The sequence below is a fragment of the Hemicordylus capensis genome, chromosome 5 (genome assembly GCF_027244095.1).
Source record: "Hemicordylus capensis ecotype Gifberg chromosome 5, rHemCap1.1.pri, whole genome shotgun sequence".
Lineage (NCBI taxonomy): Eukaryota > Metazoa > Chordata > Lepidosauria > Squamata > Cordylidae > Hemicordylus > Hemicordylus capensis.
In genome coordinates this window covers 242,729,581-242,756,369 of record NC_069661.1, presented here as the reverse complement: position 1 = coordinate 242,756,369, position 26,789 = coordinate 242,729,581, and the positions used below count along the sequence as shown (strand labels likewise).

The window sequence follows — 26,789 nt, the reverse complement described above, 5'->3', positions numbered from 1 at the left end:
GCTGTGGGGGGACTACTTTGAGCAGGCCTGGCATAGACACATTTGTGATGACAAGTGTGCCTATGGCAAAGTGTAAAAGTTGCTACTGCATCACCAGACCATGTGCCCCCCAATTGTTCATTGAACATGTAGAGCCCCTTCCAGACATATGAAAAGGATCCCATAGATTAATTATGTCGCAGCAATCAGTTTTATGGGATGAGCCCCAGTTCTAATGTTGTGAGAAAGGGAGAAAAACATCTCTATCTACTCTCTCTCCACACCGTGTCTAATTTTATATACCTAATTTTATATATTTTATGTTAATTATAATTTTATATATTATATGTTAATATATAATTTTATATATTATATACCTAATTTTATATATTATATGTCACACAGGTAGCAAACCATTGTTCCCTCTAACAGGGATTCCCAGGCATTGTTGACTAAAACTACCATAATCTCCAAGCAAAAGCCATTGCAGGTGAGAGGATTCTGGGAGTTGTAGTCAACAACATCTGGGAATCCCTGTTAGAGGGAACACTGTTCCCAACAGGTGTTACTCTAGAGATGTAGCTAAACTATAAAGCTCATAAGCCACAGCTCCAATTTATTGTGACAGAGGATTGTGGGAGTTGTAATTCAGCAACATCTGGAGTACCACTGGTTGGGAACCCCCTGTTCTATCATATCTCCCCTTATTTGCCTTTTTTTCTAAACTAAAAAGCACAGGGCTCTGTAGCCTTTCAGAGTAAGGAACGTGCTTTAGCCCCTGGATCATTTTGGTTGTTCTCTCCTGCACCTTTTCCAATTCTTCAATTTTCTAATTGGATATCCAATTTGATATCAACTCAATATGCTTTTTGAGTTGTGGAGATCAGAACTGTAGACAATATTCTAAATATGGCTCCACACTAGATTAATTTAATGGTATTATAATATTTATAGTTTTGTTTTCAATCCCCTTCCTAATGATCCTTACAAGCACCATTCAGCCAAAGTGGAGAACTTCCCATTTATTTCAATGGGAAAAAGTTAAGCATGCCCTCAAACCACTTAATGTTGGATGGATCATGTCCAGAGGCGTATCTAGGGAAAATAGCGCCTTGGGCAAACACTGAAATTGCGCCCCCTGTCCAAACATCTGACACACATATTTCAGATAACTTTGCCATAATATCGGCTCAAAAATACAAGTCAAGCTCGTTAATCTTTTAATATTTCAAAAACTATTTAGCAGCAGACATAGCCAGACAAAAAAATGCTCACAAACTACAAATTTCAGTATGCTGGGGCTCATGAAATACCCAAATACTCTGTGGAGATGTACTTGGAAAACTAAACAGAAGTGCCTGTCTAATTCTCTACTATGCATTGCAGCATCACTATTACATAAGTTTTAAAAATAAATGGAGAATTTGACTTTTCCCAGATACTAGGGCCTTGCAGAGGCCATTTGAGCATGCGTGGTAGCCATTATGTTTTTGGTGGCCATTTTAATTTTTTTTTTTCATTTTAAAAAATGGCACCCCCCTTCAAGTGGTGCCCGGGGCACATGCCCTGCCTGCCCTACCCTAGATATGCCACTGATCATGTCCTCTAGTTTTGGTAACAAATGGCACATTTTAAATCAGGTTTTCTCTGTAACCATATGGACTACACCCCTGTTAGTTTGTTAAAATCAAAGCTCAGATTTCTTCACTGTACTCTGAACAAGCTATTCTGTGATCTATGGCTTGTTCATGGCTATGCCGATTTCCAGAGCACCTGGTGATGCTTTTAAAAATTCTAGCTTTTGAATATGAACAGATGAGAGATGCAAGGAAATATTGTAAAGCAAGGCAGGCACATCTATTGTATGGTGAATTTGACACAAATACACATCAGTTATTTCCCCCTTTAAATCTTAACAGCTTTATAAAAAACTTTAGCAGCTTTAAAAAGAAAACTAAAAAAAACTTTTAAAAAACTTTTTTCTCTCCCCCATGCTCCCCCTTGTAATATGATCTTGAAAATGTCTCTTTTCAGCTCCTGAGTTTGTCTTGCACACAGTCCGCTTCATTACAAGAATCTACCCCAAGGGAACCAGGGCAGACTCATCCAATTATGACCCCCAAGAATTCTGGAATGTTGGGTGCCAGATGGGTAGGTTTCTTGCCTAGAAGATTGTATCATGTGTATTAATCATTTTATACATTGGTGTACATGCAGCAAGAGTGCCATAGTAGGAATGTGCACAAAATTGGTTTCCCTGGTTCAGTTCAAATCTGAACCGGATTGGAACCAATCTGAACCGGCTCAGTTTTGCTCCCCCCGAATCGGTCCCCAGTTTGAGCTCGAATTGAGCTGGTTTGGATTGGCTCAAAGGCCTACCGGTAAAGGGGAATCTGGTGAGGATTCCCCTTTACCAGTAAAGGGGTGGGGTGGGGGGACTTCCCTAAGCATAGAGGGGAATCAAAACTACTTACATATCTCGGCGGCAGTGGTGGCTGCAAAGGGGGCAGTGGTAGCTCCCCCTCACCCCACTTGCCTCCCCCACAAGTCTCTGGACCATTTCAGGTCTCCTTTGGCCTATTTTGGGCACAGGCATGGAGGTTATGCACAGGCATGGAGGAATTTGCTAATTGGGCAAAGAGGCACCTTTTTAACAGGGTGATTTCTTTATTTAGCAGGGGGAGAGTAACTGGCCCTATCCACCCCCAGCACAAGTACCTCCAGTGACTGTTGCTGATGTGAGCCCTTCAGGGACAGGGATCCATCCATTTCATTCATTCATTCATTCATTCATTCATTCATTCATTCATTCTCTATGTAAACCACTTTGGAAACCTTTGTTGAAAAGCGGTGTATAAATATTTTGTGTTGCTGTTATTTCAGTGACCTCTGTGCGTGTGCACAGAGCACATCTCTAAAATGGCCTCCATGCCTGCACAGATGCTCAAAATGGGCTGGAGAAGGTCTAAATAGGTCCAAATCGGACCACAGCCAGCCCTGGAGACTCAGGGGGAGACCAGCAGGAGTTGGGGGATCCACTGCCCCCCCCATAGCTGGTGTGGACATGACACTTGGTAGTACTTTTAACTCCCCTCTATGCTTAGGGAAGTGCCCCCCCCCGGCCATTTATCAGTAAAGGGGAATCCTCACTGGATGCCCCTTTACCTGTAGGCCTTTGAGCCAATCTGAACCCAACAAACTGGCTTAGGTGAGGCAGTAGCAGTTCCAGGAAAGGAGTTGCAGCAACCCCAGGGAGAGGGAGCAAGCTCGGAGAGGTGTGAGACTGCCTTCTGTGCCTGTACCATTAACTAATAAAAAGGCATTTTACCTGAGCACTTATTGAAGAAGCACAGTGTCTTCTTTCTCCCTAGGGGACACCTGGGTAGCTATGATGTAAAACTAATTTACACCCCCCATAGAGGATACAGCTGCCACTGGCCAGTCATAAGCAGGCCAAATGCCTGGAGAGAGTACTTTTGAGGTCAAGAGATCTCTAGCAATTGGATTGGGAAGCTGGCAGTGAGAACTTGGTGTGTCACTCCTTCCTCTGAATGGTTTCCCAGCAGAAGTAATTACCGACTATGGATATAATTTGTGTTAGGATTTCTAAGCTCCTCTTTTTGTAAATGTGTAAATATTGACTGACATTCTCCACAGCCTTCCAACAATGGAAGGAGGGCTTCAGATCTGCAAGCCGTCTTCAGCTTGTGTTGAAGGATTCTTTGTGCAGTGGATATGGTGTGGAGGGGGAGCAATTTTGGTTTCTCTCCCCTCTCTCCAAAAGCCCTTTCCACGAATACATATGTTCCTGAGGGTCACACAACCCTTAGAAACATATTTATACAAAGTGGTAAACATTTTTGGAGGGAGGGGGTAAAGGTAAAGTGTGTTGTCAAGTTGATGTTGACTCCTGGTAACCACAGAGCCCTGTGGTTGTCTTTGGTAGAATACAGGAGGGGTTTACCATTGCCATCTCCCGCACAGTGTGAGATGATGCCTTTTCGCATCTTCCTATATTGCTGCTGCCCGATATAGGTGTTTCCCATCGTCTGGGAAACATACCAGTGGGGAATCGAACCAGCAACCTCTGGTTTGCTAGTCAAGTCATTTCCCCTCTGCGCCATTAGGTGGCTAGGGAGGGAGGGGAGAGACATGAAAATCATTCCTTCTTCACATATAGTCCATTGTGCAAAAAGCCTTCAGTTCAGGGATGCTGAAAGCTGCTTGAGAACCTAAAACCCTCCTTCCATCGCTGGAGGACTGTGGAAAATGTCAGCCACGACTGGCAGGGGGCGGCGGGCGGGATGCAATCTCCTATTTTCAAAATTCAGTGATATTAATTTAGCACTTCCAGCATCCCAGATTTCAAGGGCTGTTTCCTGTAGTATAATACAGAATATATCTTTCTTATCTTGTTCCTCTCAACCGTCACTCATCACAACAGAAAGCTAACAACAAACTCATTATGGGCAATCATGCAGTTTGTTTCAACCTGCAGCCACCAAGAAAGGGGGGGAAAACCCAACCACATCTCTCCCTGCTATGTGCAACACTCATTGCTTTTATTTTTGGGTCGTTCTTAATGGCATTTGTGTAATGTATAACAAAAGACGAATTGATCTGTTTGATGATATTAAATCCCTGGCACCAAAAGCTTTGACTGACTGCATTGTCGGCAGCGGACATCTTCCTGGCTTGAAAGGATTATTAATTGAGTGCCACTCAGGACTTCTGCAGCCTGCATTACAGCAAATTGGATGCTTTATAAATGTCACTACGGGATCCAGAATTGAATGGGTGCTGAAAGGCAGAAGTAACTTTATCTCTATAAAAGGTTCTAAACCACAGAGGATTTTCCTTGAGATATAAACATTTGAAGTCATCCACATGCTATCAGCCACTGATCTTGTAACAAGGAGCAACAATAATGTTTCTCTTGCTTACTATTTATCTATATATACTGCTTTTCAGCTAATATACTAATGGTGGTTTTTGACATGCCACCTAAAAATGACTAAAAGGCATGGCTATTGACTAGATGAAGACAGTATTTGCTCTGCTAACTGAGCAAAGAGGCACCTTTTAAAATGGCAATTCTCTTATATTTAGCAGGGGGAGAGCAATTGTCCATATCCAACCCCAGCTCAACATCCCTCCAGAGGCTGTTGCTGGTGTCTACCTTGTGCTTTGTTTCAGATTGTGAGCTCTCTTCTTAATAATCTCATTTATTATTTATTTGTTTTTCTGTATAAACCACTTTGACAACTAATATTGAAAGGCCGTATATGCGGCTGCTGTGGTTTCGTTGAAACCATAGATAAAACAACCCAGGATCAAACCAATATTACAGATTGGTCTGTTACCTAACAGTGGTATGAACTAAACCACAGTGCCTTGTGTTTGTGGCTGCATTCCACTACCACTACTACCACTACCAATGTTTATATACCGCTTTTCAACAAAAGTTTGCAAAGCGGTTTGTAAAAATAAATAAATAAGAGAGATGATAGAATAAAATTTATTTATTTATTTATCTATCTATCTATCTATCTATCTATTTATTAAACTTCTATACTGCCCAAATGTTTGTCTCTGGGCAGTTAACATAAAGCCATTCAAACACATATAAAAAGTCAAAACAATGCAACAATTTAAAATCAGCCATAAAATTAAAACAGACAGTTTTAAAAAGCTGGGAAAGCTTGGGTGAAAAGATGGGTTTTCAGATGTTTTTTTAAAAATTGCATGAGATGGGGTGGATCGTATCTCAGCAGAGAGCGCATTCCACAATCTCGGGGCAGCAACCGAGAAGGCCCGTCTCTGTGTAGCACCAGACGAATCGGCAGTAACTGGAGACGGACCTCCTCAGATGACCTCAATGAGCAGTGTGGCTCGTAGTGAAGAAGACACTCTCTCAAATACCCATTTAAGATGCATTCACATGTAATGAGGAACCAAGGGTCCACTGGATTCATGATTCATTGGACCCATGATTCTGCGCCCCTCCCCCTGCTCTCCCGTCAGAATTCGGTCGTTCTGGAAAGATGCTTCTTTGCAGTCAGCGAGACTAAGGCTAAGCCCTCTCTCCCCGATCATGTGTAGAGCCTCATTGTCTGATAAGCAGCAGTTAGATAATAAGGCTTTCCCTCCTACCTCATTAAAGATCTGGGTACAGCTTCTGGGTAGGATAGAACCCTCCTATCTGGCTGCTGCTTAACAGACAGTCACTTAACAGACAATCACTGTCACACACAAGCAGAAAATGGGTGTGTGCCCAGCTCAAATATTTCACTTTGAGCATAGCTACACTGGAGTCTGAAATTGTTTTGCCATTCCCTCTCCCCAAGGAGTCCTGGGAATGGATCTCTAATAGAGAGCCCTCTTCAAACTACCTCTGCCCCAGTTATATCACCTCCCTAAATGTTACACTTGTTAGGGTTGCAATGAAGGCCTTGGAAAGGATATTTAGATGCCGTGACGTGTCTACACCTACAAAGATTAGAATTGTTCGGACAGTGGTTTTCTATGGATGCGAAAGGTGGACTTTGAAGAAGCAAAATAGAACAAGCATTGACATCTTTGAACTTTGGTGCTGGAGAAGACTTTTGGGGTTGCCATGGAGAGTGAGAAAAACAAACAAATGGATCATAGAACAAATCAATTCAGAATTTTCACTCGAAGCAGAAATGACCAGGCTCAAAATATCAAACTTTGGACACATTATGCGAAGACCCAGCTCGCTTGAGAAGTCCATAATGCTGGGGAAAGTTGAAGGAAAGAGAAGAAGAGGACGAAGAGCAGCAAGGTGGATGGACTCAATTATGACAGCAATGAATGCTCCACTGAGAGACTTAAAGGCCAAGTTGAAGACAGATCATCCTGGAGAGAATCTATCTCTGTGGTTGCTAAGAGTTGACACCGACTTGATGGCACTTAATCAATCAATCAATCAAATGTTACATGTTATCAAGAAGGAAAAACCTCTCTGAGTTAAACAGCTGACGCACTTAGCAACTTTGTAGGGAAGTTTATGTGCCCTGCCTTGCAGAGACAAGGCAGGGCTTTGGATCCTTTGAGGGTGGAGGGAGGAAAACCATGACAGTTAACAAGCTACAAATGTGATGCAGGTTTGCATTGTAGACAGGGACTCTGGATGCTTGAGAAATGTAGCATGCCCACAGTACAAGCAGAAACGTGTAAGAAGGTCTGCGTGGACTGTGCTGTCAGGAACCCACCTGATGCCCCTCTCAAGTCCAGGGAGGTGATTTGTTTATATAGTGTTTTATAACAACTTAGTCTCCAGGTTCTGGGAATTTATTCAGTTTTTACTTTCTTTTGCTGCTATCATATGATTACTTATTACCCTGCTCTCAGTACTCAACATCTTGGTTACGTCGCCTCGCAAGCGCAGGATAGGGATATATGTTCAGTGCACAAATGAAACAAAACTTGAAGCATAGAACAAAAACAAGAATAAGCGTGTTTATAACTGATTGGAATAAAGATCTCTGCAAGGAAGGGCACATAATCTTCCCTACAAAGTTGCTAAGTATGTCAACTGTTTAACTCACACAGAGTGGTTTTTCCTTCTTGATAACATGTAACATTTAGGGAGGTGGTATAACTGGGGCAGAGGTAAATAAAACTTGGATTGCTGACTTGGTGAATCAACTCAGTTTTTCCTGTCTGTCACCAGGAGGTTTCACTTCTGGGCACCTTTCACATTCAAGGTTTCTTTCCCAGGCTTAACACTCCCCACTTTTAAAGTACTGCCCCAGTGTCATGCTGGTTCCACAGTCTTCACACATTCACCAATCAAGCCTCACATAAACGCCTGAATGATCTCTCTGCTATGCTCTGTCAAACCTCTCACTCCTAACAATCAGCTCCAACACCAACTACACCCACTGTCTTCTCCTAACCAACTGTCATTTAAATCCCTCCCCCTGAACATTCTGTGCCTGGTTACTATGGCAACACACACTCTTTTACACGTGCACTCTCTCTCTCTCTTTCTCCAACTCCTATATGTATGTCCCATCACAGCGTTCAGTAGACAAGTAAGAAATGCACAATAGTTATGCAAAAACCATTTGTGCAGAGGCCCTTAAAGAATGTTACAAAAATTAGTTTAAAATGCAGGTCTGAACAGTGCTTTTTCATACATTGAACTGAAAAATATATTTTCCCCGCTACAGTGGCCTTAAATTTCCAAACGACCGGAGTATATATGGATCTGCTACTTGGAAAATTTCAGGACAATGGTGGCTCTGGTTATCTCTTAAAACCAGATTTCTTGAGACGGAAAGACACAACCTTTGACCCATTTGATGTATGTGGGAATTATAATCCAGTTACGCTCACAGTAAAGGTAAGGTGGTTTGGATGAAACTTTTATTTATCTTTTATGGAGCAATTATCCTGTACAATGGACTGAACTGCTCGCCTCTCTTAAGCAGCAATGAACATGAAAACATGAAAGTATTTTTAGTTTCATTTTTATATTTCCCAAGGTCATTGCTGCCTATCCTCTTCACCATGGGCATTTGTGGGACTGGTATGCATACCTATGCCCTGCCAGGGCTCAAGGAATGTGGTGGGGTGGGGAAATTGCCAATAGGAAAACCTAAATTGATCTAAAAATTCTATTTAAGGATGTCTATGCAGAGTTATTCCTCTAAATCTATATTTCTACAGTATATAGTATTTTATTCATTTGTTGGTTGATTTTTTTTTAGCTATTATCCCACTTTTTGGCATAATAGTTCCCAGAGCATCTACCAAACTTAAAACAACATAAAACAAAGGCACACAATAAAACCATCAATTTAAAATACTATACAGAATAGCCAAACACCACCACAGAACAAAGCAGAGAGAGACCATCTGATCAGACCATATCAAAGGCACGGAAGGAAAACTCCAGCTTTTTGATAGTTTTCAAAATGGAGTATTCAGATCTTGTGAGATCTGCTGGAGCCCATGAGAAGCAGAAACAGAACAAGTAACATCATGGTGAATTGCTGGCTTAGACCCCTCTAAAACAGAGACTGAGAGAGGGAAGTGGGGAGGGAAGCAGGGGCATAGCAAATCTGGAGTAGGCCATGGGACAAAGAGTTTGTTTGAGCAATTCGATTTCTAGACCGCCCTTCCAAAAATGGCTCAGGGTGGTTTACACAGAGAAATAATAAATAAATAAGATGGATGCCTGTCCGCAAAGGGCTTACAATCTAAAAGAAACATATGACAGACACCAGCAACAGTCACTGGAGGTCCTGTGCTGGGGGTGGATAGGGCCAGTTACTCTCCCGCTGCCAAATAAAAGAGAATCACCACATTAAAAGGTGCCTCTTTGCCAAGTTATCAGGGTTAACATTTCGTTATCAGGGTTAACATTTCAAAAGAAAAGATGGGCTCCTGCCCTCCCCCAAAGCCCCTGACTTCTTCTCCTTCCATCCCTTCTTATTAATGAGGGCAGGAATTTTTAAGGCTTCCTAAGAGCCTTTAACTAAAGATCATTTAATTGTCTCACTACTGGAGGGGAGGGGAGGAGTGTCAGACAGCACTTCTCCCTTGTCCTCTCCTTGTGACTGGTTGATGCTCAGTGATATTTCCCTTTCTGTTGAGCCTGTCAGTCAGGTTGAGGAAGAGGTAGGCTGCACCTGAGCACTAGCCAGCCAATCATGAGGACAGGAGGAGGGAAGCCTGGATGCTGCATGGCACTCCTTCCCTCTTGGACAGGATTGAAGCTGAGATAAGTCCTCAGACCAGGAACCAACAGCACGTTAACAAGTTGGAAAGGTAGAAGGGGCAGAGTGAAGTGCAAGCTGAAACCCGATTGGTGGCCCCCCTTCTGTCAGAAGGACAAGGACCTTTGTCCCCCTTCCCCTATTCAATTATAGCTTCACTCCTGAGGAAAGGAGGGGAGAGGGAGTGAGTGTGTGTGTGAGAGAGAGCACTTGTTCAGGAAAGTCTTGAGGATGACAACAACATTATTTCTATACTGCAGATGCTCAAAGTTGCTCAGTCCCTTCCACTCTTGGTCCACTTGTACAATAAGTATAGCAGATAGCTTGGCACCCTTCCTTGCAACATATATGGACTGAGGAAAAGGTTTTGCCACCGAGGTGTGCCACCAGTTGCACAAGTTGCTTGTGCAAGGATAGGTGTTGCCTTTGCGCCAGCACATTAGTTCTGGAATGCAACTCCCAACTTAACTGAGCGAACTAATGCAACATCCAGGCACTACTTCAGGATTAGACAGGATGTCAGTCATTGTGTCCAGCAGAACCCTGGACTAGATGAACTTTAGTCTGTTCCAGCTGAATGAGCTGGTGCAATATCCTTGCACTAGAGCAACATGTTTGCACTAGGAACATAGGAAGCTGCCATATACTGAGTCAGACCACTGGTCCACCTTGCTCAGTATTGTCCACACAGATTGGCAGCGGCTTTTCCAAGGTTGCAGGCAGGAGTCTCTCTCAGCCCTATCTTGGAGATTTCAGGGAGGGGACTTGGGACCTTCTGCTCTTCCCAGAGTGGCTACATCTCCTAAGGGGAATATCTTACAGTGCTCATACTTCTAGTCTCCCATTCATATGCAACCAGGGCAGACCCTGCTTAGCAAAAGGGTCAGGTCATTCTTGCTACCACAAGATGAGCATCAGACTGGATGTCAGTCCTTGGACTAGATGAACTTCATTCTCTAGGCAGTTGTGGACTGAGAACCCTTCCTAGCAGGGAGTGTGTGTGGTCACTAGGTTCCCCCTCCTATTTGTATGAAACTGCTGAATCAGGATAGCCCAATATGTAGCGTATGTGAGCTAAAGTTTCCAAAGTTCTTGCAGTCCACTTACAAGACAGACCCATTAAATGGTGTTATTTACGTGGATCTCAGTGCACCTCAGTCGTTCTTCAGCTCCAATTTAGAACATTATTGTGAGTGAGTAAAAAATGGCAAATTGAATTAAACCTTTCAGGGCAAGCGGTGATGCTCATGTACAGAGATGGTCCTGGAAAATTGCCTGTTAGAACAAAAATAAATCAAACAGGCTTGATTTATTATCTGCAATATTTCCTTGTACTTTGCTATGCTTGCTGTTCAAAATACCTGGAATACCATAAATTCCATGGCTAGCTGGCTGCAAATAGTTATCAAAGACATTTGGCAGGTTATTAAATACAAGTGGTGTAGGGTTGGAGGTTTTTTTGGGTTTTTTTTACCGTTGGCCTCATTACAGAATAAAGATTCTCTTCCCATGTTCATCAACATTTAACAAAGCTTTTGTTGAATGTTTTGCTAAGTAATAGGGCTGTTCTCACAACCCCTGCTAACTAGGCAAAGAGGAACCTTTTAATGTGGTGTTTCTCTTTATTTAGCAGAGGGAGAGTAACTGGCCCTATCCACCCCCAGCACAGTACCTCCAGTGACTGTTGCTGGTGTCTGTCTTATGTTTCTTTTTAGATTGTGAGCCCTTTGGGGACAGGGATCCATTTTGTTTGTTTGTTTGTTTGTTTGTTTGTTTATTATCCCATTATTCCTCTGTGTAAACCACCCTGAGCCATTTTGGGAAGGGCGATATAGAAATCAATCAATCAATCAACCCTAAACAGGGTCGGAGATGTGCCCAGCCAAGGTTGGCGACCTCCATGTTCAGAGGCAGGATATTCAGCAGGGGAGAGATGTTGCCTCCTTGTACGCACCTCAGAACCATCTGGCTGACCAATGCTTAGAAATGGGATGCTGGAGTAGACAGACCTTGAGTCTGACCAGCAGGACTCCTATGCCCAACATGTCATTGAGAATCTGACCTCACAAACCTCCCCTTGCAAAACATTACCACCATCCTCACCATCATTGTCGTCGTCATCCCTATAACAGGAGTTCCCAAAACATTGAGTCCCTAGACATTATTGGACTAGAACTTTCGTTATCCTCAACAACAAGGGCCTTGGCCATTGTGGCAGGGGTTGATGGCAGTCCAGAGATCTTTGTGCATGCTAAGAAATCCCTCAGCGATGGTCCAAGACACTTTGCTGCCTGAGACGGACAATATGACAGCCCTACCAACAATAAACAGAATGAGGATGGGTGATGGCAATGGACGGTGGGGTGCCACCCATAGCGGAAGGGATCTGGCATCTGCTTCCCCCATGTGCCCCTTCCTGAATTGGTGCCTGAGGCCACCACCTTGTCTTGCCTTATGGAAAAGCCACCCCATACTTTCTCTGCACTGGAAACATGCAGTTCTGGGAAGAGATCAGCGTCAGGGGTGTAGCTATAATTGAGCGAAAGGGTTCAAAGAACCCAGGGCCCCAGATCCACTACTCCCTATTTTCTTCATTCTCTCCCTCACTCCGGGGGGCCGCCAGAAAGAGGGATGAACACAGGCCCCTCTCCCCTAGCTACACCCCTGATCAGCGGACTGGGAGCATGGCCACCTCTGTTCTGAAGGGGCAGTGCATATTATACAACTTTTAGCCCTGCTTCTCAGGTGCGCAGAAATATACTAGTATGTAAATTAAAAGGGGGAAATCTCACCGAAATGGCTTGATGAGGAATGAGCCCCAACCCTGATACCTTCAGTTCTATAAGCACAGAGGGCAAAGGCTTCAGGAGGGTAGAAATGGCAGGTGTGTTTGTGTGTGTTTCTTTTTCTTTTCTCCCCTCTGAAAATGTGCCCCTCATAAGTTGCTAACAGTGCTACTATGCTTCTCTTCCTGGCTGAATGTTAGGGACTGGGGCTACACTGAAATATTTTGTTGTGAGCCCACGCTGGTCTCTTGTTGGCTGACATACTTGCAGGGCACCATGTATACTTTAATGGAACATGTGTTTAGGTGTGCAAGAGCTCTCTGGTGCAAGTGCACACAACTACACAAATGGAGTTGTGTGATGGATGGCCATCCACTGTGCAACTGCATTTGGACAATTTTTGCATTTGTAAAGGAGCCCTCTTCTGCAACTCCATGCACATTCCGTTGAAACACATGTGGAACATTGCACAGTATGTCAGCCACTGTTCACACATTTTTGCCCCCAAAAGCAATACTTTGAGGCTGGGCTCATCAGTCTTTCAGGGAAGCTTATCTATAATTACTAATCTTCTGGCTGAGGAACCCCTTGTGAGTTTCTGAAGAACCTCCATGATTCTGCGGAGCATAGCTTGGAAACCACGGATGCATTGCATCAATAAGCACAAAGCAAGATAGTGATTGGATGAAGTAGGGGGACTACCCAATCATTAAATGGTTTCATGTATACTGATTTTTACACATTGCAATACTGGCCCCGGATAACCCCCTGTTGCGTTTGATTTTATATCATTTTAGGTGTTATGTTTGTGGCAAAAGCAAATTCCTTTTCAAGAATTTAAATTGTCTGTCATTACTGAGTGTTTTCCTCCTCCCACGGCATTTAATGGGGCTCCTGTTGTTATCCCGGAGAGTAAGACCAAACTCCATAGGAATCAATGCTATAGCAATCTTCTTAGTATCGCTAATGGTTATAATGCGGAAAGTGTTGGGAGATTTAAAGATTATGATGCCGTGGAGAGCCATGTGATGTGGCATTAAGAGCCTCTTGTTCCGGTTTTGGTTCGTACTGGGAAATATCCCTGACTGTGCCATGTAAAACTTAAATGACATGTCCAGGGATATTAACACAGCATTCAAATCGCACTCCAGAGCAGTAATGGCGGCTCTCTGGAGTTCCCCTTCTCCCTGGCTAACTGGGCAAAGAGGCACCTTTTAGAAGTGGCGATTCTCTTATATTTAGTAGGAGGAGAGCAACTGGCCTTATCTAGCCCCAGCACAGCATCCTTCCAGTGGCTGTTGCTGGTGTTTATATTTCTTTTTAGACTGCGAGCCTTGGGGACAGGGGACCATCTTATTTTATTTACTTGTATGTAAACTTCTTTCAGAACTTCTGTTGAAGTGGTATATAATGGTAGTCATTGTCGTCGTCGTTGACATTGTCGTCATTGTCGTCGTCGTCGTAGTAGTAGTAGTTGAAAGTCAAGTACAGAAAATGGTATCTAAACTGATGAAGGGCCGGAAGCACATTCCCTATAAGGAAATGCTGAAGGGTTTGGGGATGCTTAAGTTTTCAAAACAAGGTGGCTGATGTCCTGCTCATCACTACGTGTGCATTGCACAAGCATAAGTGCAAAAATTACACAAATGGAATTGTGCAAGAGGATGGGCATTGGAAAATAATGGCAGCACTGTCACACAACTACAATCATACAATTTTTGTGCTTGCCGAAGAGCACCTTGTATAACTGAACAACTGTTACATTGCAATGTGCACATAACTTTGCAGTCTTGTAGAACATGATAGAGTTTTATAAACTCATGGAACATGTGGAGAGAACAGATATAGCCCCAACCCCACCCTGTGCTCTCGTAATACTAAAACATTGAAACATCCATCATCTTAGAACACTCTTGTTTGTTACATCATAATGAGTTAGATTTGGAGGGAACATAGGAAGCTGCCATATACTGAGTCAGACCATTGGTCCATCTAGCTCAGTATTGTCTACACAGACTGGCAGCGGCATCTCCAAAGTTGCAGGCAGGAATCTCTCTCAGCCCTACCTTGGGGATGTCAGGGAGGGAACCTAGATACTCTTCCCAGAACATCTCCATTCCCTAAGGGGAATGAATATCTTAGAGTGCTCACACAAGTAGTCTCCCATTCATATGCAACCAGGGTGGACCCTGCTTAGCTAAGCGGACAAGTCATGCTTGCTACCTGCTCTCCTCAAGTGCCCCAACATGGATAGGACTTGGAATATGCAGATGGCCATGTGACATACTGTATGCTGGAACCATGGGGCAGCTGTTGCTAACTGGGCAAAAGCAGTTTGGATTGGAAGTGGTGACTCACATATTTGTAGGGTGAGAAATATATTTGATATATCACTACGGGGTCCCTCCATTGGCTGTTGCTGCTGGTGTCTACTTTGTGTTTCTTTTTAGACTCTGAGCTCCTTCAGGACAGGCAACCATTTTCTTATTTCTAGATAAACTGCACTGAGGATTTTGTTTTGTTTTGTTGAAAAGCAGTATATAAATATTCATAAGGGTAATAATGGCGGCTGACCGCTAAACAAAATTGCTCCTGAGTAGTTCTATTGAAATTAAGTAATATTTTATGATAACTCCTTAGTAGTACTATTGAGTAACTTAGTCTGGATGTCAGCCAACAATAACAACAACAACAAACATCTGCCACACAATACACCAGATATAACTGTAGTCGAGAAGAAAGAAAAACAAGTTAAAATAATCGACATAGCAATACCAGGGGATTGCAGAATAGAAGAAAAAGAAATAGAAAAAACAACAAAATACAAAGATCTACAAATTGAAATTGAAAGGCTGTGGCAGAAGAAGACCAAAATAATCCCAGTGGTAATTGGTGCCCTGGGTGCAGTTCCAAAAGACCTTGAAGAGCACCTCAACACCATAGGGGCCACAGAAATCACCATCAGCCAATTACAAAAAGCAGCTTTACTGGGAACAGCCTATATTCTGCGACAATATGTATAACAGCAGCAACAACATTGACAATAAAATTCAGCCATCCCAGGTCCTTGGGAAGGACTCGATGTCTGGATAAAACAAACCAGTCAATAACACCTGTCTGACTGTGTAAACAAAAATAAGAATAAATAATAAAAATATAATGGTCCATATGTTGCATAGCTTAATATAAGCAGTATCAATTGCACTTGCTGCAGGCTCATAGTGACGCCTCCGGCAGTCTGGCAATTTTGCACAAGAACACAAATACTTCAAGGAGCACAACTGCACTTCAGAAGCACCAATTGGAAACACAGAGCTGACAGTCAAGCAACAGGTGCAGTTGCGCTGGTTTAAGTATTTGTACAACAGCCACCTTAAGTGGTGCAGCGGGGAAATGATAGACTAACAAGCAGAAGGTTGCCAGTTCAAATCCCCGCTGGTACTATGTCAGGCAGCAGTGATATAGGAAGATGCTGAAAGGCATCATCTCAGACTGCGCGGGAGGAGGTAATGGTAAACCCCTCCTGTATTCTACCAAAGAAAAACACAGGGCTCTGAGGGCGTCAGGAGTCGAAATCAACTTGACAGTACACTTTACCATTACTTTACTCTTGCTCAAAGCGCAATACTTCTGGAGCTTCACTATGAATTCTCAGCAGAAGGGTGGGGTGGCACCGCCTTGGTTAGGCTAGGTTAGGTTATGCAGCATGTGGGCCAATAATAATATAAAGCACAAATACCTATCTATAAATCTTTATCAGTCTTTCAATGAATACTTATCTCTGGTTTGCTTTATGTAGATTATTAGTGGTTATCAGCTGCCTCCAAGCAACCTCTCCAAGAGCAATAAAGCTGATCCTTTAGTCATCGTTGAAATTCATGGTGTTCCTGCTGATATGGCAAAGCAGCAGACTTCTGTAATAAAGAACAATGGTAAGTAGAACACTCTATCAAGCAGTGACCTTCACTCTTTTTCAAGTGGGGGCCACTTTGGCAGTAAATTTCCAAGGTGAGAGCCATTTCCCACCACATTGACCTCCATGCAATACTGCACTTTTCTCAGTGCTGGGGCTGGGAGGATGATTTAAGAGAGAAAGAGCCCTTTCTTAAGAGTAAGGGTGTGCGCCAATCAAAAATCATGGTTCTGCTCAAATTTGGATTGAATTCAAACTGAACTGCATGTTGCTGAAACGGTGAGGATTCCCCTTTACAAGTAAAGGGATGGGGGTTCGGGGAAGCTCTAAGGAGCAGCCAGGGGGCAATGAGAGAGGTAGTTAAAGGGTCTGACCCACCTGGCATGGCTGCTGGGACTGCTGCTAGCCCCACCTGCACAGCCCATAGCCAAGCGCGCAGCAGATGCCTCTTTTAGCATGCTACCCATATGGTGACGCAGTTCTGGCATCCGCGGATGGGTCCCCTCTCCCTCTCCCACTTCTGTCACGTAACACCCCCCACCCCACCCCCAGCTGCCTAAATAGGCTTGGTTCGACAGGCCGGGTTCATTTCGATCACGGACTGAACCAACCCGGATTCGATTCGTGATTGAGCCACCAAGCCAGCGAGGTGAATTGGTTAGGAGTCGAACAGTTCATGCACACCCCTACTTAAGAGCTCTGTGAGGAAAGCTTTAGGAAGGGCTGCACTTCTGAGCACTCCATCCACACCTTCCAAGATGGTGGAGGGGCTCAAGATGGCTCCATTTCCATTAAAGGAGCCCCTCACCTTATACAATTTCATATCCAAAAGATTCCTCCCCCCGCTCTTTTTATTTCAGCTCTGAATCCTCGATGGAATGAAACATTCACCTTTAATATCCAAGTTCCAGATCTTGCCTTAGTACGCTTTATTGTGGAAGATCAGATGTCAATAACTGCCAATGACTTCCTAGGTCAATATACTTTGCCACTTATGAGCATGAATAAAGGTAAGAGAAGCATTTGTGAGTCTCAAAAGGGGTCATGATCTATTAAGAAACAGAGGGACGACACCAGCAACAGAGAACTCCTGCTGACTGAGCAAATAGAGACCTTTCAAAGTGGTGATGCTCCTATATTTAGTAGAAAGAGAGCAACTCTCTCTATCCAACCCACCACAACATTTTTCCAGTGACCGTTGCTGCGATCTACCTTCTCTCTCTTCTTAGACTGTAAGCCCTCTGGGGATAGGGAACCATCTTATATCTTTGTCAGTGTAAACTCAATTGTGAACTCTTGTTTGTGTGTGGAAAGTCAGTGAGGTATGCACACCCTTCTATCTCACTGCCCAGTCGTGTGGATGCTCAGGCTGCTGACAGCCCAAGCGTCCATAGAGCTGAGTGGAAGGAGCAGCCTGGCAAGAGGAAGTTCCTCAATGCACTGCATTGCTTGTGTGGTGCATTGTGGGCTTCATGGAGGCTGGGCATCCTTACCCCCAGCTCTCATGTAGATGTATTATTATTATAATTATTATTATTATTATTACTACTACTACTACATTTATATCCCGCTCTTCCTCCAAGGAGCCCAGAGCGGTGTACTGCATACTTGAGTTTCTCTTTCACAACAACCCTGTGAAGTAGGTTAGGCTGAGAGAGAAGTGACTGGCCCAGAGTCACCCAGCTAGTTTCATGGCTGAATGGGGATTTGAACTCGGCTCTCCCCGTCCTAGTCCAGCACTCTAACCACTACACCACGCTGGCTCTATGAGTATTAGTAGTGGAGCCCTGGGCTGAGTGTAGGCTCCTGCCTTCCCCACAACCCTTCCGAGGACAGGTAATTTTGGTTGTGTAAATGACCTTAATGTATAAATATGTGTAATAATAACAGCCACTGAGAGGGATGTTGTACTGGGATGAACAGAGACAGTTGCTAGCCCTCTGCTAACGACATGAGCCACTATTTTAAGAGCTGCCTCTTTGCCAAGTTAGCAAAGAATAAGTAAATAAAAAGATATTAAACGCTGAAGCAACTTAGTGGGATTGAACCCACACCAAAGCAGGAATCTCAGATTCATCTCCGCCCATAAACCCATGGGTTCACACAATTACCTAATGCTGGTAATCCACATTAAACCTAGATTAGAGTGACTGTGTGAACTCAAACATCAGAGTACTGTGTCAGACAGTGGCCTGGTTCACACAATCGTTGGAAATAGTTCTCCTCGGGAAGAACCCTGGAATTCTCTTTAAAAATTTTCACTTCAGAGAAATGTCAGTTCCCAACCCTGGAAGCTTTCACAAAGGCTTCTCATCTGTGCTCAGAGGCCTTAGACTGGAGTACCTTGTGGGATAACTTGTGGAAGTTAAGCAGGTCTGAATCTGATCCTTGCCTGGATGGAAGCTAATTGGGGATCCTATGTGATCTGCTTTGAATTCAATGGAAGAAGAATGAAAGATAAGTGTAATAAATAAGTACCGTTGTTGGTATAGAAATGCTGATGCACATACAGAGTTTCCAAGCATATATACTGTAAGGGCTTAACCATTCAAGACAGTGTCAAAGACGATGTTATTCATGAATCCCCTTTAGTCGCTGCTCCTTCATAACCCTTAATTTTTCCAGAGAGCTCTTTACATTCATGATGGTGCCTGAAGATCTCTGGACTGGACTGAAATTGATTGGATTTTAGATAGTCTGATTTTGTTTAGAGGGAGTTAGATTACCAAAACCAACCACAGAAAGGAGTGGTTTTATTATTTATCATCATCATCATCATAATCATCATCATCCTGGTCTTGTAGTAGCAAGCATGACTTGTCTTGTTTGCCAAGCAGAGTCTGCCCTGGTTGCATATGAATGGGAGACTAGAAGTGTGAGCACTGCAAGATATTCCCCTTAGGGGATGGAGCTGCTCTGGGAAGAGCAGAAGGTTCCAAGTTCCCTCCCTGGCTTCTCCAAGATAGGGCTGAGAGAGATTCCTGCCTGCAACCTTGGAGAAACCGCTGACAGTCTGTGAAGACAATACTGAGCTAGATAGACCAATGGTCTGACTCAGTATATGGCAGCTTCCTATGTTCCTGTGTTGAATACTTTGTCTTTGTCATGTGTGAGCATCCTCAGGGGATGGAGCCGCTCTGAGAAGAGCACTTGCATGACTGCATGCAAAAGGTTCCAAGTTCCCTCCCTGGCACCTCCAAGAGAGGGCTCAGAGAGACCCCTGCCTGCAGAGAAGCCGCTGCCAGATCGTGTAGACAATACTGAGCTAGATGGACCAATGTTCTGACTCAGTATATGGCAGCTTCCTATGTCCAACATCATCCTTATTAAAAATAAGTTACACACTGCTTTTCAACAAAAAAGGGTTCACAAAGCAAATAATGGAGCAAAAGAAATGAGACAATACTTCCCTTGTTCCTAAAGGGTTCACTGTCAAAAAAGAAACAAAAGAAAGACACCAGCAGCAGCCACTGAAGGGACATTATGCTGGGCTGAAAGGAGACAGTTGCTCTCTCCATGCTATGTATGAGAGAGCGCCATTGCTTTCGAAATGTCTCTTGTCCACTTAGCAGAGGGACAACTGGAGTCATTTTAGGTGGATTCAAAAGGTTTGTGTGATGTTATTCAGTCAAATGCTTTGCTGCTTTGTTGCAGTCCCAAATTTACAAATAGCATAAAACTGACTTTATAAAATATTACGTGGAGTTTAATATTACATGCACGACACAATAAAATATCCATAGAATTATTAAGTTGTATTTCACACCACATGAACCATAATGAAATATTTAGAGTCTAACAAGATGGCAAAATATATGTGCTGTCGAACTACCTCGAACAAGGTTATTATGAAAGGGAAACATATGTATTCATTAATCTACCAGTAAAACCACAAATAACAACAACAACAACAACAATATCCAGCTCTACTGGGATGAAAGCAGCCATACAAAATAGAGATTATTACCTATATTGCATGCTAGGCCAATATTCTAGAATGATTGATTGATTGATTGATTGATTGATTAACTGCCGTCAAGTTGGTATCGACTCTTAGCAAACACATAGACAGATTCTCTCCAGGATGATCTGTCTTCAACTTGGCCTTTAAGGTCTCTCAGTGGTGCGTTCATTGCTGTCGTAATTGAGTCCATCCACCTTGCTTCTGGTCATCCTTTCCTTCTCTTTCCTTCAACTTTCCCCAGCATTATAAGACTTCTCAAGGGAGCTGGGTCTTTGCATAATGTGTCCGAAGTATGATAGTTTGAGCCTGGTCATTTGTGCAGTGAGTGAAAATTTTGGATTGATCTGTTCTAGGATCCATTTGTTTGTTTTCCTGGCTCTCCATGGTATCCTCAAAAGTCTTCTCCAGCACCAAAGTTCAAAAGCGTCAGTGCTTTTTCTATCTTGTTTCTTCAAAGTCCAGCTTTCGCATCCAGATTGTCACAGGGAAAACCATAGTCTGAACGATTCTAATCTTTGTAGGTGTAGACACATCACGGTATCTAAATATGCTTTCCAAGGCCTTCATTGCAACCCTACCAAGAGCTAGTCTGCGGCGTATTTCTTGACTGCTGGATCCTTTACTGTTGACAGTCGATCCTAAAAGGCAGAAGCTATCCACCACTTCAATGTCTTCATTGTCAATTCTGAGGCTGGTTGCTGTACCCATTGACATTAGTTTAGTCTTCTTTTTATGCACTCTATTCTACACTGGTCAGACCTCACTTAGAATACTGTGTTCAATTCTGGGCCCTACACTTTAGCAAAGACATTGATAAACTGAAATAGGTTCAGAGGAGGGCAACCAAGATGGTGAGGAGTCTGGAAACCAAGCCTTATCAGGAACAGTTGAAGGAGCTGTGTGCTCAGTGTGCAGCAGCTGTGGAAAAGGCCAGTTCCATGCTAGGGATCATTAGGAAGGGGATTGAAAATAAAACTGCTAATCTTATAATGCCCTATACAAAACTATGATGTGGCCACACATGGAGTAATGCATACAGTTCTGGTCACCACTAAAGAAGGACTTTGTAGAACTGAAAAAGGTGCAGAACAGGGCAACCAAGATGATCGGGGCCTAGAGCACCTTCCTTATGAGGCAAGACTGCAGGGCGACATGATAGAGGTCTATAAAATCATGCATGGTGTGGAGAAAGTGGATAGAGATAATTTCTTCTCCTTCTCACATAACACTAGAACCAGGGGTCATGCCATGAAATTGATTGCCTGGAAACCTAGGACCAAGAAAGGGAAGTACTTTTTCACACAATGTATAATCAACATGCGGAATTCTATGGCACAAGCTGTGGTGACAGCCAACAACCTGGATGGCTCTCGGAGGGGTTTGGAGGAGAGGTCTATCAACGGCTACTAGTCGGAGGGCTATAGGCCACCTCCAGCCTCAGAGGCAGGATGTGTCTGAGTACCAGTTGCAGGGGAGTAACAGCAGGAGAGAGGGCATGCCCTTTACTCCTGCCTGTAGGCTTCCAGTGGCATCTGGTGGGCCACTGTGTGAAACAGGATGCTGGACTAGATGGGCCATGGGCCTGATCCAGCAGGCTGGGTATGTTTCACCTGGAGAAGAGAAGACTAAGGGAAGATATTTATTTTATTTTATTTTATTTATATGTATATCTATATTTATTTAGATATACATTGTGCTGATAAGAGGCCCTGGTGGCGCAGTGGTAAAACTGCCGCCCTGTAACCAGAAGGTTACAAGTTCGATCCTGACCAGGGGCTCAAGGTTGACTCAGTCTTCCATCCTTCCGAGGTCGGTAAAATGAGTACCCAGAATGTTGGGGGCAATATGCTAAAATCATTGTAAACCGCTTAGAGAGCTCCGGCTATAGAGCGGTATATAAAATGTAAGTGCTATTGCTAAGTGCTATTGTTATATCCCGCTCCAAGAAGCCCAGAGCAGTGTACATGGTTATGATAACCGTCTTCAAATATTTGAAGGATTACCACATAGAAGAAGGAATAAACTTGCTTTCTATTGCTTCTGAGGGTAGAAGGACTAGAACCAATGGCTGCATTCACATGTTAATGGGGGATCAGACTTGCAGGGATGCATGTTACACTGGCCCTGTCCATAGCACGACCCAAAGTTGCGCTCAGGAGACTCCAGTTTGAACCCTCGGTTTGTAGTGAGTTTCGCTGCTCCAAACCAAGGGTCCAGGGAGACTCTGTTTTATCCGAAAGCAGCATTGGAGGCAGCATTTGGGCACATTGGAGTTGAGGGAGGAAGCTCCTCCCTCCATCCATCCCTGATTAGCTGTGCGGGCAGTTCTTTAAGCAAGAAGGAAGCCTGCACAACCAGCTCCCCTGCCTCTCTGCAGTCTTGCTGACTGCAGAGTGGATGCTCTCCAATAAGTCCAAATGCGGACGGGAGAGCGTGGGGAGGGGGTCATGCAAAACTGCCGGTCCATTGGACCCATGGCTCTGCGTTATATGCAAATGAGGCCAATGTGTTGAAATTACAAAGAAGCAGATTTAGGCTAAATGACAGGAAGATTATCCTGTTTGACACTGGAACAGTCTGCCGTGGTGGGATCTCCTTCACTGGAGACTTTCAAACAGAGGCTGGTCAGCCATCTATCAAGATGCTAGAGGAGATTCCTGCTATGAGCAAGGGGTTGGACAAGAAGATCTCAAAGGTCCTTTCCAATTATAAAATGCTATGATCCAGCCTTCTTCAGACGTTATCACCCTTACAGCAAGGAAAGAGGGGAGGAAGTCCCGCCCCACAGCTGTCACTCACCCCTCCCACCCAAAAAAACATGCTTATGGGACCATTTGTCTGAAGGGGAGGTGCCGTGAGCATATTTACCAGCGATTCTGTGAGCTGCAACCTTGATCGATCGAGGCCTAGAACTCAGCTACTGAAAAGTAGAACTTTCCACTGGGCATGCCCACACCCTTGGGCTGGCCTAAAGGGACTCTTCGGAATCCGGTTAATGCTTTTCAAACAAAGCAGATGGTGCAGATATAAAGTGGCAAACTATAAAGTATTGAAATATTTATTGGCTTGCTGCAGTTATAGACCACCTTTCTGCCAGTGCAGCACACTGTTTTTACGGGGGGGGGGGAGGGTGGAATCTAACTGTACACAGATAATAAGTGGCAAGGTAAAAGGAAAATAAGCAAACTCCAGCACCATGGCCATGCCAAGAGACACGGGTTGTGTTTTTTGGGGGGTGGGGAGCCAAGTTGGTTTGATTGGATGAGGTGAGATGGGAAGAGCTGCTCTTCGTTTCATCAAGTGAAATAACTGCTGCAGGAAACATCTCAGGAAGGGGAGGAGCCAAAGTTGGTCCCAGCGAGGCCAAAGGAAAGGGCCTTGCTGTCCCACCTCTCTCTCAGATGCAACCAGGTAGAATGGCGACTGATGGAGAAACATAATGCTGGATGGGGTTACACTCCCTCAGAAGGAGCAGGTGCGCAGCTTGGGAGGACTCCTGGACCCAGGCCTCACCCTGGTTTCTCAGGTGGAGGCCATGGCCAGGGGTGCTTTCAATCAGCTTCGGCTGATTCGACAGCTGCGTCCATTCCTCAAAGAGGATGACCTCAAAACAGTGGTGCATCAGCTGGTAACCTCCCGGCTTGACTACTGCAATGCGCTATACGTGGGGCTGCCTTTGTACGTAGTCCGGAAACTTCAGTTAGTTCAGAATGAGGCAGCCAGATTGGTCTCTGGGGCAACCCGGAGAGATCATATGATGCCTGTTTTGAAACAGCTACACTGGCTGCCGATATGTTTCTGGGCAAAATACAAAGTGCTGGTTATTACCTTTAAAGCCCTGAATGGCTAAGGCCCGAGTTACCTTAGAGGGCACCTCCTTCTGCGTGATCCCCACCTCACATTAAGGTCATCTGAGGAGGTTCGTCTACAGTTACCACCAGCTCGTCTGGTGGTGACTCAGAGGCGGGCCTTCTCTATAGCTGCTCCGTGGCTGTGGAATGCGCTCCCTGCGGAAATCTGCAATTTGAATTCTCTATTAGCCTTCACGAGAGCCCTTAAAACGTATTTGTTTGGCCTGGCTTTCCAGGGTTTTTAAATCGGTTTTAATATTCTAACCCAATTTCGGGGCTTTCAATCACTGTAATTGTTTAATTGTTGTTTTAAAATGTTTTTAAATTGTTAATTGTTATATTGTTTTTAATTTGTTTTAGCTCTTTACTGTTTTAGTGGTTTGTTTTAATTGTAAACCACCCTGAGCCATTTTGGAAAGGCGGTATATAAATCAAATAAATAAATAATCTATCTATCTATCTATCTATCTATCTATCTATCTATCTATCTATCTATCTTTATTACAGTCACAGACCAGCATAAAGTACATTTTAAAACCTAAGTAGCAATAGATTTTATACTCTAAGAGTATCATAAGATAAGATGATTTAAAATATGCAATAAGATAAAAGATGCAAAATACATTACTAACATAAAATGATTTAAAATATAAAAAATAGGCATGTGACTGCACTAAAAAAATAGCTATGGCTCTAAAGGGACATAGTAAACTCTGGGCTACATTTTGATTTAACTACAGCTACAATAAGAAGCATAGGAATAAACCATGTAGGAGTACCCTAGATTGCGTTGCATGCTTATAAAGTAAGAAAAGATTTAAAAAGATTTAAAACATATAAAATCATGACAGTCATCCTTTACAATAATAAGAGCTAATTTAATGCATTAAAAGGATATCATATAATATACACAAAAATATAAGCCAGTAAAATATGCTATCAGGAAGTTGCGGGTCTATAGGTTGTTGGGTTGCCACACTAAGGCAGTAGCTGGGGTTGTCCTCTATTTCATAGAGGTGGGCTCTGGGCATGCATGATCATCGTCCCTCCAGATATTAATCGCTGCTGCACAGAACCTGGTGACACTGTAGGTAGCAGCAGGGTTGCTATCAGAAAGCAGCAAAGAGGTGTAAACTGGTCCATTCTCCCAGGATAGCCGTGTAATAGTGGTAAGATGAGGGAGGCACGGATGTCCCTGTAAAACAGGCACTGCAGAAGAACGTGTCCTGCTGTTTCTACCTGCCCTGAGACACAGGGGCACTTGCGCTCTGAGATTGGGATCTTCTAATAGTGACCTTCAAGCACAGCTGAAGGAAGCACATGGCAGCGTGCCGATGGGGGAACATAGGGATGGAGGAAGCTGCCTTATACCGAGAAAGTCATTGGTCCATCTAGCTCAGTACTGTCCACACTGACTGTAAACAGCTTTCCAAGGAAGGTTCCAGGCAGGAGTCTTTCCCAGCCCTTCCTGGAGATGCCAGTGATCGAACCTGGTACCTTCTGCATGCAAAGCAGATGCTCTATCACTACGCTATGGCCCCATCCAGGAGTTTTGGGAGGACAGGAGCTGGGCTGAAGAACGGGATCTCCTTGACCAACTTCTCCCTCTGATGAAATATTAGCAGAGGTGCACCTATGTAATTTTGGAGCCTAGACCTAAAGGACTTTGCAGCCTGCCCCCCAGAAAATAAGCATCACCACACCACCCGGGACAGACTAACGAGTATTTGGGGGCCCCCAGGGGCTGTGGTGTGGAGGCCCTGGACTTCAGCCCCAAAGTACCCCTGCTAACTTGGCAAAGAAGCACCTTTGAATGTGATTATTCCCTTTATTGAGCAGTGACTGTTGCTGGTGTCTATCTTATGTTTCTTTTTAGATTGTGAGCCCTTTGGGGACAGGGATCCTTCTTATTTATTTGTTAATTCTCTGTGTAAACTGCCCAGAGCTATTTTTGGAAGAGTGGCATAGAAATAGAATGAATGAATGAATGAATGAAGTCAGTTATCCAGGGGTAAGAGAACCTCTGAATATTAGTAAGTATTGAGATATCCAATATTTGTGTGTTTAAACGTCAACTTCTTTCCTTCATTTTTATGATGGTTTCTCTTACATTCACTCATCTTAAATCTTGCTTTCTTGTCACAAATATTCCTAACTCAGTGTTGGTTTGTTTCCAGGCTATCGCCACGTTCCGCTGGTTTCCAAGCTTGGTGTTAACCTCAAGCCCGCCTCTCTCTTCGTTTACATCTGGTACTTCCAACAGTAATGCCATCACCGCTCCCCCCAGCTGCATGTTTGAATAAAGCAACCATGATTGAAACCGAAGATATATCAGATGCTTTTCTAGAGCTGCTAGCTGTTGGCAAGGGCTCATCCAAGCTAACGAGACAACTTCTGTCAGTTACTGGGCTGTATGCAGTAGCAAGTAGCTATATTTGTATTTTCCCACACAAAAGGGGGCCAGAAAGGAAGGTTTTGTAATGTACTCTGCCTATTTATGTGTTTCTACTTGGAGTCATTCACAAAGATGGAATCAAAATTTCTCCC

The 26,789-nt window shown here is 43.8% G+C and overlaps 1 protein-coding gene across 2 annotated transcripts in view; it reads left to right on the top strand.

The window, feature by feature from the left end:
* LOC128328328 (1-phosphatidylinositol 4,5-bisphosphate phosphodiesterase zeta-1-like) overlaps window positions 1–26,567 on the top strand; it is a 64,317-nt gene extending 37,750 nt beyond the window's left edge. Inside the window, exons 9-14 of one of the 2 annotated variants that reach the window (XM_053258206.1) lie at window positions 2,014–2,130; window positions 5,089–5,178; window positions 8,178–8,350; window positions 16,314–16,446; window positions 17,288–17,437; window positions 26,420–26,567. In XM_053258206.1, coding sequence (XP_053114181.1) covers window positions 2,014–2,130; window positions 5,089–5,178; window positions 8,178–8,350; window positions 16,314–16,446; window positions 17,288–17,437; window positions 26,420–26,508 — 752 coding nt within the window. In that variant the 3' untranslated portion in view covers window positions 26,509–26,567. The remainder of the gene's footprint in view (window positions 1–2,013; window positions 2,131–5,088; window positions 5,179–8,177; window positions 8,351–16,313; window positions 16,447–17,287; window positions 17,438–26,419) is intronic. The other variant, XM_053258208.1, reaches the window with a different exon arrangement.
* The last annotated feature ends 222 nt before the right edge of the window (window positions 26,568–26,789 follow it).